A 13,381-nucleotide genomic window follows, 5' to 3' on the forward strand; every position below is an offset into this window, starting at 1 on the left:
TGGCTCCACTGACGACACACTAATCTTTTCCTGTATTCTTCTCTGTCATTGATCTCTGGCATATTGGTCAGTGTATATTTGTTCCTCCAATCTTCCTTTCCTTCAACCTTGATTCCCAATTCCAACTAGTCCTTCCGAAGTTCAACAACCTACTTGGTTCCTGTCTTTCCCCTTGTCCTCCCTGTTTTTCCCACACTCTCTTCGTCATTCTGACCATACTCATCCTAACTACATGTCCAGCAAACCTTCTCCTTTTGAATCTGATTTCCCCGGATATTGTTCTCATGTTCCGGTACAATTCTTCCCTAGGTCTTCGCATCCACCTCTTTTGGGACCTAGTATTTTTCTCAGTATTTTTCTCTCTTCTTTCTCTAGTTGTTCTGCCCCATTTCTTCCTAGTGTCATCATCTCAGCAGCATATAATACTGCATTCCTCACCGTTGCCTTTTAGTGGCTTATCTTTGCCTCTGAGGATATATTCTTTTTATTGTATATCTCTCTCATCATGCAGATGACTGACCTCATCTTCTTTATCCTCTCTGTTATTCCCTCCTTGCTCTTGTTCCTTCCTGTTATAAATTATCCCAGGTATTTAAATTTGCCCACCATTTGCACAATGCCTTCCGATGTTTCCCAGTCTGCAGTGGTATTTAATGTCTTCATCTTGTTATAGGCGATCCTCAGTTCCACCTTTCTGGCAACTTTACTTAAGTTGTCCTGGTTGTGTCTTTGCGTCTTCTTCCATCTCACTTACTATTGCTATGTCATATGCAAAGGCTAGGCAGTCCACTTGAGCCCTGTTGTCCTTTTTGTCCCCCACACGGGTCTTTTGTATTCCCAATTCCTCGTTTATAGCTCTCCACTGCCTGATCACTTCATCCAGTGCTATACTGAACAACAATGGTGACAACCCATCTCCCTGTTTAACACCAGTCTTGATCTCAAATTCTTCTGACAGTGCTCCTCTGAAACTCACCCTTGCTTTTGTGTCTGTCAGAATTTCTTTTATGAGTTCTTGTGTAGTTCCATCACGTCCTCTGTTCTTCAGGATCCTAACAAGAGTCAGTCTGTCGATGGAGTCATATGCCTTTGTGAAGTCGACGAAGGTTACTACTGTCTTTTTGTTTTTTAAGGCCCTATGTTCTATCAGTTGCTTCAGGATAAATATCTGTTCTATACAACCTCTTCCCTTCCTGAATCCCACTTGGTAGTCGCCAACTGTGCTTTCTACCTGTTGTTCTACTCTGTTCAGCAATAGTTTTGACAGCAACTTGTATCTGACCTCTAGTACCGACATTCCTATGTAGTCGTTTGCATCTCTCTTGTCCCCCTTCTTATGTATTGGTACTACAATTGCATTCTTCCATCCTTCTGGCGACTTCTTTGTTCTCCAGATCTGGGTAATTATGTTGGTCATGTTGTCTATTGCTTTGTTATCATCTCGGCTGCTGTACCATCTTCTCCAGTTGCCTTATTATTCTTTAGATTGCTTATGGCCTGTGTGATTTCATCCCTGGTTGGAGGGCGTGGCTCACTCTCTCTCTCTCTCTCTCTCTCTCTCCCCTATGTCAGTCCTCAGTTCCAGCTCTTCTTCAGGTAGTTCACAGTTCAGCAGGTTGTGAAAGTGCTCTGTAAAAATCTGACAGTTCTCCTTCGCACTAACAGCCAGCTCCCCTTTGTTATCTCTTATAAACAGTTCTCTACCCTTGTATCCACTCAGAATCTTTTTAAATTTCCCGAAAAAGTGTCTGCTGTTGTTTTTCCTGAAGTTGGTCTCAATCTCATCCAGTTCCTGCTTCATCTTCTGTCTTCTGGTCCATCTTATTGTTCAGGCCACTTCCTTTTTTGCTTCTAAGAAAACTTCCCATTTTTCCGAGTCCTTCTTGCTGCACCAGTCTCTCCAGGCTTTCCTGCGAGTCTCTACCACTTCCTCACATTCCTTGTTCCACCACCAGTGCTTCTGTTTCTTTTCTTCCTTTACCCATAGTTCAGCCTGTTTCACCATATTTCGCTTCATGTCACCCCATTCATTGAATGATTCAATTCCTTCTTCATATCTGGATCGCTTGTGTCTTAATTTGTCTCTGTCTACCTTTATGTTTTCTGTTCTTCTATTTGTCTGTGGCAGTCTGTCCCTGTTTGGAATCCAAAGGCACTTAACTTCTGTAAGATAGTGATCCGATTCTATTCTTGTGTTCTTCCTGACCTTTGTGTTCATGATCTCTCTAGCATTTGTCCAGATGATTGCTATGTCGTCAATTTGGAATTCCCCAAGGCGGGTGCACGGGCTTGTCCATATCTTTTTCTTACACGGTTTGGCCCTGAAGGGTGTTGTCATCAATCTCATTTTGTGTTCTTGACACAGTTCAATTAGTCTTGCTTCATTTTTGTTTGTCTGGTGGTGTGCAGGGTACTTGCCCACTACTCCTTTATGTTGCTTCTCTCTTCCAATCTGTGCATTATAATCTCCTACGAGTATCTTTACATGTCTATATGGTATGTTTTTCTGTGTATCATCTAGCTCTTCCCAGAAACTATCTGCAACTTTCTTGTATGTCCTGTTCTTGTCATTTGTAGGTGCATGTCCAATTATTATTGTATACTTTTTTTTCCCCTGCTTCAAACGTCAACAATGCTGGTATTTAAAGCAACTCATCAATATGGACGCACCAAATCTTCCTTCATCCTGTGGAAACCAGCCATGATGTATTCTGGCAACACCAGTAAATTAAAAATAAACATAAATGCTGCTGCTTCCTCTGGCTTGCCATTTACTCTCTTTGTAATTTTTCTAAGACCAGTTACATAATCTTTTTCCCATATAACTTACAATTACTGAAGCTCCATTACAATCAATTCACTGCAGGAAGCAACATCCTTGTTGAAATCCAGGCTGTTGTGAAGCTCCGTTACAATGGGGTAGTTAATAACCATTTCTGCATTTTGTATCTTCTCAATTTGCTGAGAAGTAGATACTTCTACAAAGCAATGTACCATTCCTAAGTCTTTTTATGGATTTAAGTGTTCCAGTGGTATATAAAGCTATATGAGTGTATACAATGATGAAATCTTTTAAAATACACTGTCACCTTCTCTTCTCATTGCAATAAAAACATTCATAGCTATGTTAAGACCTTAAATACTCATAGGACTATCTTCAAAAGATATTTTGGTTGCATTGGTGGGGATATCACCCAACAGGTCACCAGAACAGCTGAGAGTGCTTCCATGCAATGCGAGATGCATTTGACATCACATGAGCATCTAGTGAAACAATGGTTAATCCAAGAGTCCCATATTATCTGGGTAAGTCTAATGCAACTAAGGTGCAGCAAGTGCCACAGTGGTGCCAAGTAATGACTGCTTCATCCCATTGGCACATGGTATACACTGAGGTTGAGAGCTTTCTTCATAAAGATTTGTACCATCGTTGCTACCCAGCAAGATACCTGTTTTGTGACACACGATGTTTCACCCTTATACTCATCAGTGATCACTGAAGAATTAACGTAGTCTACAATAAGTGGTGGTGACCTGCTCCCAGCTCGGGAATACCAAGTACACAAGTCACATACCCAGTCTACACTACCCGAGTTCACTGAAGTGTTCACTATTTGAGCTGAGCTGAGAATGACATGTGGTTTATTGAGTTCCGTGGACAAAGCAAGCATTGTCCTCTTTATTCTTACACCCCCTCTCCCCCCAATACACTGTCAAAACAGGCCTTATAGGACTATTTTTAAAAATTTAGAACATTGTCCCTCATTTTTAGTAAAAGTAGACCTAACTGTTGTTTCAATATGTTAGTAATAGTTTATCTGTTTTTACTATATTTACAACTTCACCTCATTACATGAGGAAACAAAAATTCTAAATCAATTCTGATTACCATTAACAATAATTTCTTTCTACTAATAAGTCAGTTTAGAACCTTTCAGTCCATGACAGAGATCTCCATAATGAGTGGCAAGGGCTATAAGCACAGGTGATCCTTCTTTTGCTGCTTCACGAGCTAATCGCATCACTAATGGTGTAACAGCTGATACTAAAGTATCAGGAGTCAGGCTGCGCAGAGATGAAGCTGTTGCACCTATTACTGATACCAGTACCTGTAAGGGAAAGACAATGAGAACATGTCAGAAGAGTACATAATTCAAAACTTGGAGATGGACATATTCCAGAGAGAGAGAGAGAGAGAGAGAGAGAGAGAGAGGCGGGGGGGGGGGGGGGGGGAGGAGAGAGAGATTATAAATGTGTGAAGGAAAACTATATGTCAATGAAATTCATTTCTCACACTGCTCAAAATACCTTACAGACAAGTTTCAAGGTATTTAACAAACAAAACAAATAAAATCTGTGATCGGGTGAGAAGTAAAACACTCAATTTTTTTTTATAAATTTATAAAGACAGAATGGAACCAGACTTTATGTTAGTGGCAACAAGTAAAAATGTTTCATGTAACTATCAGCTAATAACAGTCATGGTCATTCTAATGTAACTATAATTATAACCACTCATAAAGTTGCCTTCACAACTGACATAGTATTCCACTGCACAGTGAAAAAAAAAAAAAGAAAGTATGTTGATAGAAAGTGCTACCTGGTAACAGCTTAGCTCAGTTCATTTTTGTGTTCCACAAATCATATTCACAACAACTTGCCACAACGTGGAACATGCCAGCAGGTTTTAAAAAAAAATACATTTTTTTCCTGTGAAAACATGACTACATTCTGACAATTTACATAATTGAATTTTTTGTTTTCTTAATCTACAACAAAATTTGGTAAATGTAACCCAACCACACTTCTACTATCCACTCAAAAATTCATCCATGTAGTGCAGACATTTGTTAAGTAGAAATAATTGCAATTTCTTTTTGAAATTTTCATCTGTCAGCGTCTTTAGTCCAAAAGGGATGTGGTCAAATATTTTTTATCACTGCACACTTTACTCCGTCCTGTGCAAGAGTAACATTAAGATGTGGATAATGGAGGCTAGTTTTGTTCCAATGTTATATTCACGATTTCTACTGTTATTTTCAAATAGCACCTGATGCTTGACAACAAACTTCATGCCAAATACACAAGAGATAGTAAATGTTTATTTGAAAGTAGAAATAGTAAGTGATGGTTGACTTGAAGAGCAGAGGGGCTACTGATAGAACAGTGTAGTGTAAAATTTCTTAACTTACAGAGCTATAAATCAAACACAAATAAGAAGAGCAGAGTGAGGAGCAAGAAGCTGATGGGTAGAGGTGGGGAATGAGGAAGGAGGATTCAGTGTAGAAGAGAGACTCTTGGAGATCTGACAGCACGCTGACTGTGGGACTAAAACTACACTGGAGGGACCCATGAAAACTGGTTGGTGATCATGCCTACTCTACACCTACATCTACATCTACCTACATACTCTGCAATCCACCATACGGTGCGTGGCAGAGGGTACCTAGTACCACAACTAGCATCTTCTCTCCCTGTTCCACTCCCGAACAGAACGAGGGAAAAATGACAGCCTATATGACTCTGTATGAGCCCTAATCTCTCTTATCTTATCTTTGTGGTCTTTCAGCGAAATATAAGTTGGCAGCAGTAAAATTGTAGTGCAGTCAGCCTCAAATGCTGGTTCTCTAAATTTCCTCAGTAGCGATTCATGAAAAGAACGCCTCCTTTCCTCTAGAGCCTCCCACCCGAGTTCCTGAAGCATTTCCGTAACACTCGCATGATAATCAAACCTACCAGTAACAAATCTAGCAGCCCGCCTCTGAATTGCTTCTATGTCCTCCCTCAATCCAACCTGATAGGGATCCCAAATGCTCGAGCAGTACTCAAGAATAGGTCGTATTAGTGTTTTATAAGCGGTCTCCTTCACAGATGAACCACATCTTCCCAAAATTCTACCAATGAACTAAAGACGACTATCCACCTTCCCCACAACTGCCATTACATGCTTGTCCCACTTCATATCGCTCTGCAATGTTACGCCCAAATATTTAATTGACGTGACTGTGTCAAGCGCTACACTACTAATGGAGTATTCAAACATTACGGGATTCTTTTTCCTATTCATCTGCATTAATTAAATTTATCTATATTTAGAGTTAGCTGAAATTCTTTACACCAATCACAAATACTGTCCAACTCATCTTGTATCCTCCTGCAGTCACTCAATGACGACACCTTCCCGTACACCACAGCGAGTTGCATTTCGCAGGAGTGATGCTTTCTAAAGCCATGCTGATGCATGGACAGCAACTTCTCTGCCTCAAGGAAATTCATTATATTCGAACTGAGAATTTGTTCGAGAATCCTGCAACAAACCGATGTTAAGGATATTGGTCTGTAATTTTGAGGATCCGTTCTTCTACCCTTCTTATATACAGGTGTCACCTGCGCTTTTTTCCAGTCGCTCGGGACTTTACATTGAGCAAGAGATTCGCGATTAATGCAAGCTAAGTAAGGAGCCAATGTAGTAGAGTTGTTGTTGTTGTTGTTGTTGTTGTTGTGGTCTTCAGTCCTGAGACTGGTTTGATGCAGCTCTCCATGATACTCTATCCTGTGCAAGCTTCTTCATCTCCCAGTACCTACTGCAACCTACTTCCTTCTGAATCTGCTTAGTGTATTCATCTCTTGGTCTCCCCCTATGATTTTTACCCTCCACGCTGCCCTCCAATACTAAATTGGTGATCCCTTGATGCCTCAGAACATGTCCTACCAGCCGATCCCTTCTTCTGGTCAAGTTGTGCCACAAACTTCTCTTCTCCCCAATCCTATTCAATACTTCCTCATTAGTTATGTGATCTACCCATCTAATCTTCAGCATTCTTCTGTAGCACCACATTTCGAAAGCTTCTATTCTCTTCTTGTCCAAACTATTTACCATCCATGTTTCACTTCCATACATGGCTACACTCCATACAAATACTTTCAGAAATGACTTCCTGACACTTAAATCTATACTCGATGTTAACAAATTTCTCTTCTTCAGAAACGCTTTCCTTGCCATTGCCAGTCTACATTTGATATCCTCTCTACTTCGGCCATCATCAGTTATTTTGCTCCCCAAATAGCAAAACTCCTTTACTACTTTAAGTGTCTCATTTCCTAATCTAATACCCTCAACATCACCCGACTTAATTCGACTACATTCCATTATCCTCGTTTTGCTTTTGTTGATGTTCATCTTATATCCTCCCTTCAAGACAACATCCATTCCGTTCAACTGCTCTTCCAAGTCATTTGCTGTCTCTGACAGAATTACAATGTCATCGGCGAACCGCAAAGTTTTTATTTCTTCTCCATGGATTTTAATACCTACTCCGAATTTTTCTTTTGTTTCCTTTACTGCTTGCTCAATATACAGATTGAATAACATCGGGGAGAGGCTACAACCCTGTCTTACTCCCTTCCCAACCACTGCTTCCCTTTCATGTCCCTCGACTCTTATAACTGCCATCTGGTTTCTGTACAAATTGTAAATAGCCTTTCGCTCCCTGTATTTTACCCCTGCCACCTTTAGAATTTGAAAGAGAGTATTCCAGTCAACATTGTCAAAAGCTTTCTCTAAGTCTACAAATGCTAGAAACTTAGGTTTGCCTTTCCTTAATCTTTCTTCTAAGATAAGTCATAAGGTCAGTATTGCCTCACGTGCTCCAGTATTTCTACGGAATCCAAACTGATCTTCCCCGAGGTCGGCTTCTACTAGTTTTTCCATTCGTCTGTAAAGAATACGTGTTAGTATTTTGCAGCTGTGGCTTATTAAACTGATTGTTCGGTAATTTTCATATCTGTCAACACCTGCTTTCTTTGGGATTGGAATTATTATATTCTTCTTGAAGTCTGAGGGTATTTCGCCTGTTTCATACATCTTGCTCACCAGATGGTAGAGTTTTGTCAGGACTGGCTCTCCCAAGGCCGTCAGTAGTTCCAATGGAATGTTGTCTACTCCAGGGGCCTTGTTTCGACTCAGGTCTTTCAGTGCTCTGTCAAACTCTTCACGCAGTATCGTATCTCCCATTTCATCTTCATCTACATCCTCTTCCATTTCCATAATATTGTCCTCAAGTACATCGCCCTTGTATAGACCCTCTATATACTCCTTCCACCTTTCTGCTTTCCCTTCTTTGCTTAGAACTGGGTTTCCATTTGAGCTCTTGATGTTCATACAAGTGGTTCTCTTATCTCCAAAGGTCTCTTTAATTTTCCTGTAGGCAGTATCCATCTTACCCCTAGTGAGATAAGCCTCTACATCCTTACATTTGTCCTCTAGCTATCCCTGCTTAGCCATTTTGCACTTCCTGTCGATCTCATTTTTGAGACGTTTGTATTCCTTTTTGCCTGCTTCATTTACTGCATTTTTATATTTTCTCCTTTCATCAATTAAATTCAATATTTCTTCTGTTACCCAAGGATTTCTACTAGCCCTTGTCTTTTTACCTACTTGATCCTCTGCTGCCTTCACTACTTCATCCCTCAAAGCTATCCATTCTTCTTCTACTGTATTTCTTTCCCCCATTCCTGTCAATTGTTCCCTTATGCTCTCCCTGAAACTCTGTACAACCTCTGGTTCTTTCTGTAGTAGAGTATTCTCTGTAAAACGGAATTGGAATCCCATCAGGACCTGGCGATTGATTTATTTTCAACCCATTCAGCTGCTTCACAACCCCAGGGATGTCTACCACTATGTCCTCCATACGGGATTCTATACGAGACTCAAATGGCGGTATGTCAGTACGATCCTCCTGCGTGAAATATTTCTCAAATGCTAAATTTAAAATTTCAGCTTTCGTGTTGCTGTCTTCCGTTGCCAGGCCAGACTTGGGTTTTCAGCAAGATCTTTTGCTAAGGTATGACGGTGGTTGTGGTTGTATGCTTCGTGCATCGCTCTTTTTACAGCAGCACGCATCTACTAACTTTTGCCTGTCCTCATTCTCCCGATCTTTCATGTACCACGAGTGCAACTGTCTTTGCTTCCTGAGCATTCTCCGAATTACTCTGTTGAACCACGGTGGGTCTTTTCCATCCATAACCCACTTTTTCGGCACATACTTGTCCAATGCGTGATTTACAATGTGTTTAAAATTTGCCCATAATTCTTCCACGTCCATCATACCAGAAGTAAATGAAGTCGATTCATTTACTAAGTGGAATGCTAACAACGGCTTATCTGCTCTTTCTAGTAAGAATACTCTCCTAGCCTTCTTGACTGACTTTTAACTTTCGTAACCATAGTCGTAATGACAACATCATGATCACTAATCCCTGTCTCAACACTTACACCGTTGATGAGGTCTGGTCTGTTCATGGCTACCAGATCTAAAGTATTTCCATTACACGTTGGCTGTCAATTTAGCCGCTCAAGACAGTTTTCGGATAACGTGTTCAAAAGTAATTCACACAACAGCTTGTCTGTACCACCTGTAATGAATCCATAGACATCCCAGTCTATACTAGGTAGGTTGAAGTCGCCTCCGACTAATATAGCATGATCCGGGTACTTCTGCAATACAGAATGTAGACTCCCTTTGAATGATTCTAGAACTGTAACGGTGGAACCTGGTGGCCGGTAATAACACCCAACAATTAACTTTATTTCTCCTAGCCCTGTTAAAACGTGTCCAGATAACTTCACAATCACACTCTACTTCGACCTCAGTAGACACAATATTTTTGTCAACTGCAATGAAGACACCACCTCCTACAGTGTCTAATCTGTCTTTCCGATACACGTTCCAACCCTCACTAAATATTTCAGAACTTCCTATCTCAGGGTTCAGCCAGGTCTCAGTCCCGAGAATAATTTGCGCGCCACATGCTTCCTGGAGGGCAGTAAATTCAGGAACTTTATTATTAACACTCTGAAAATTTACTGCTAATATCTTGATAGCTGAAGTGTCTTTACACTGAGTGCGTCCTGATTTCCCTGCCTGCACGTCGACTGGTGAGTGTTCGTCAGGACACCTCGCACTACTGCCTAGCCTAAAAAAACCCCATGAGTACGCCACAAGTACTCTGCTACCCAAGTAGCTGCTTCCTTTGTGTAGTGCACCCCTGATCTATCTAGGGGCGTCCTACAATTCCCCACCCAATAGCGCAAGTCTAGAAATCTGCAGCCAAGACTGTCACAGAGTCGACGAAGCCTCTGGTTGAGACCCTTCACTCGGCTCTAAACCAAAGGACCCCGATCCCCTCTGGGAACGATATGTGCCTATGTATAAGGTGCCATAGCACTTGCAACAGATTTAGTATGATACATGGTGTGGCTGTTTTCACATGTGACACTCCCTCTGATGGGATAGAATACAATTTTACAATAGGAACAGAACTGGAAATGTGTTGGATAGGTCCATGGTACATCTTGCACCTGGATCTCAACCCGTGCGACAGTGCACTGGAAGTAGGGGTGGTAAGGAGACAGAAAACAGTATTTGATAAGTTGCATGAGCAGCATAATATTATAAATTACTTTCATATTTGGAGCAGTGGTGAAGATAATATGCTCCACTTGTGAGATAACTCTCCTTAATCATGTGTAAATTTAATGTTATATTGTAAAGAAATCATTAAACTTGGTTGTAAAGAAATCATTAAACTTGGCATATCTTGTAAAAGCTTAAATGACCATTAGTAACACTGTGCTATTGCTTTGTTACAATTATTTTTTGTATACTTTGTACACTCTCACTCCACATAAAACTTTGTGCAATGCGTTCATACAGTGCAGTCACTGCCCGTAAGACGTGGCCACCACCTTCTCGAGCAACATGTGCCAACACTCCAGTGGCAGCAGTGTGGCATACATCAAAGTGCTCACAGCGGGGGCACCACAATGGATGCATGCAGCAGTCATACCACTGGAGTCGACAGAGCCAATTAGGAGGCAACCCCATGCGATTAAGTCACATCACCGCGGCCTGGAAGGGTATTCATTTAGTGGGCCTCCTGCAGTATGGAGTAGGTCTCCTCTCAGTCGCGACACTATTACTGTGATAGTGATTACGGGAGATGAATTTTGGCTATAGACCTGGACACAAGTGATTACAATGAGTTATGTTTCACCTTGTTTTCAGAATAAATCTTTTAAGTTGTAATTAATTCTGACTTTCCATTTGGTAGTTTGTAACTGGAACACAACAAATTTCCCAGGCTTCTAATCAGTCTTGGGATTTGGGATTTGGATTTATTATTTTTTTTTTTTCATCTGTCAACGATTTGATAGTGTTTCTGTGTCTGTTAACTGAGTTGGTGAGTTTTTTCTCTTCTTCTGTGGTATTTAGATATTTCATTTTCAGGACAGCACACTGCACTCAGCTCCTATTATGTGGTTCTCTGCTGTCACTTGAGTATTTTGTCCCCCTGTTCTTGTTTTCATGATAAGATATTTAGTAACAGTTTTTGCATAAGAGTTGTTAAAATGTCAAAACAACAAGAACCTGTCTCTGTCGTTCCCATTACTGAAGTTTGTAATTTGCAGGCTCAGCAAATCAACAACTTGATTGCAGCATTAAAACAGTCCGTCGCCATGAATACTCAGCTGCAGCAAAAGCGAACACAGCCTGCACTACCAGTTCCAGTCAAACCTCCATTTCATCAGTTTGACCCACAGCAAGAGGAACGAGACATATATAAACATCAGCTGGAGATACATTTCAGCATCTATAATGTGTCACAAGACGTACAGAAAAATTTTTTCTTATCGGTTGTAGGCACCTATACCAATAACCTTCTTCTGAAGCTCAGTCCTGACTACTGTCGTGACAGGTGTCGATGGACTGTATCCTCTCATTGCTAGACAGTTATTTTTAACAACAGTGTTAGTAAGAAGTTGCATGGCTCAAATTTTTTCGTCCACATCAACATTCCGATCAGTCAACTCATCAGTGTATCATGGAACTAACAGGCTTGTTACAACAGTATTGATTTAATTGTGATTGCAGTAAAAATTTCAATGATCAAATGTTACATGACACAGTAGTGCAGAACTTGTCAGACTCTAGAATACGTGCAGCTATCTTACGGCATCAAAATCCTTCCTTCCAGGACGTGTTAAACAATACTGACAGTCATGAAGTTAGTTTCAATGTGGAACAGGTCATGTCTTCAGAATTTGTGTGTTATGTGTCACTTGATAGTACAAGGAACGGTTCTAGCCACGCAAAGCAAGTGTCAGTGCAGTAAACACTCCACACCAGGGTCGCGATGCTTGCGCGCACTGCAGCTCATGTAAACAAGTTCAAACTGTGTCTGGGTTTTCCTCTAAATCCCATACTGATAGTAATAAATCTTGCATGCAGTGTAGCATCCAACATAAAAGAAAGGACTGTTGATTCCACAGCAGTACATGTTTAACATGCGGTAAACAGGGTCATGTTTCAATTGTTTTATCAATTGAGTAAGTCTAATCACACACAGCAGCATATGGGCATTGGTACTGTCTCTTCCAGTAGTGCTCAGGTGAATTCAGTGGTTTACAGCCGTAACTATATCTATGCATTGTCGGTAACTGGGCTGGAACATCAACAGTAAGATTCAGTTGCCCAGTGTACCCCTATTGTGTCACAAGCCACCACAAATCAGTCAGTAGTTACACAGAGAGTATTATTGGAACTCCTATCTTCCACCACAGGTGACGTTGCAAGTCCTGGACTCCCAACCTGTTGCCTCTGACCCACTTGGTTGTGGTTGTGTAGACTCCGATGGTGATTCTCCAGACAATGCTTTGAATCGTGACTTTGTGTCAATGTCAGGTAGTGATGGTTCAGATCAGGCCATCAGTTTTGCAGTTAATGTGGTAATCTCTGAGTGTAGACAGCAACATAACAGCCTTTTACATGTAAAGTTGGGTACACAATGTTGACGGGTACGTCACAGTGACTTTCGGAACAAAGTTCCATCACAGCTGACGTCAGTTTCTCTACAGTCTAGTAAGACTGCAAACAAATTGTTTACTGATGTGTTCATCGAAGGTTTAATGGTTTGATTGCAACAGTATGTGAGAGCTACTGCCACCATGTTGAACCAACAAACATATCAGCTCCTCAGTTCCCCACACTCGTCTCCCTGTACCAAAGTATTGTCTGTATACAGTGGTGCATGGATCTCAGTCTTAGGTACTTGTAGTTTGTCTGTTTGTAACAAAAGTCAGATGCTTACGGTTTGTTTTATAGTGCTGGAATCTTTTAATTCACCTAACATTTTCGGTATGGACGCATTTGAACTGTTTGGTTTTTTTCTTGTGGACAATGTGTTTCAAGTAGCTACTCACATACCCCCCACAGGAATTTCAGGACCAAATATCAAAACTTTGTGATAAATATCCTGGCATTTTTCAAGAGGGACTCAGTAAAGCTAAGGGGTTCAAAGCCCATATCACTCTTAAACAGAA

At 40.9% G+C, this 13,381-nt stretch overlaps 1 protein-coding gene across 3 annotated transcripts in view; it reads right to left on the reverse strand.

Moving 5' to 3' along the window:
* LOC126092135 (uncharacterized) overlaps nucleotides 1-13,381 on the reverse strand; it is a 255,965-nt gene that overhangs the window by 173,698 nt on the left and 68,886 nt on the right. For all 3 annotated transcript variants that reach the window (XM_049907592.1, XM_049907593.1, XM_049907595.1), the window contains exon 6: nucleotides 3,932-4,109. In XM_049907592.1, the coding sequence (XP_049763549.1) occupies nucleotides 3,932-4,109 (178 nt within the window). The remainder of the gene's footprint in view (nucleotides 1-3,931; nucleotides 4,110-13,381) is intronic.

The sequence above is a fragment of the Schistocerca cancellata genome, chromosome 7 (genome assembly GCF_023864275.1).
Source record: "Schistocerca cancellata isolate TAMUIC-IGC-003103 chromosome 7, iqSchCanc2.1, whole genome shotgun sequence".
NCBI lineage: Eukaryota > Metazoa > Arthropoda > Insecta > Orthoptera > Acrididae > Schistocerca > Schistocerca cancellata.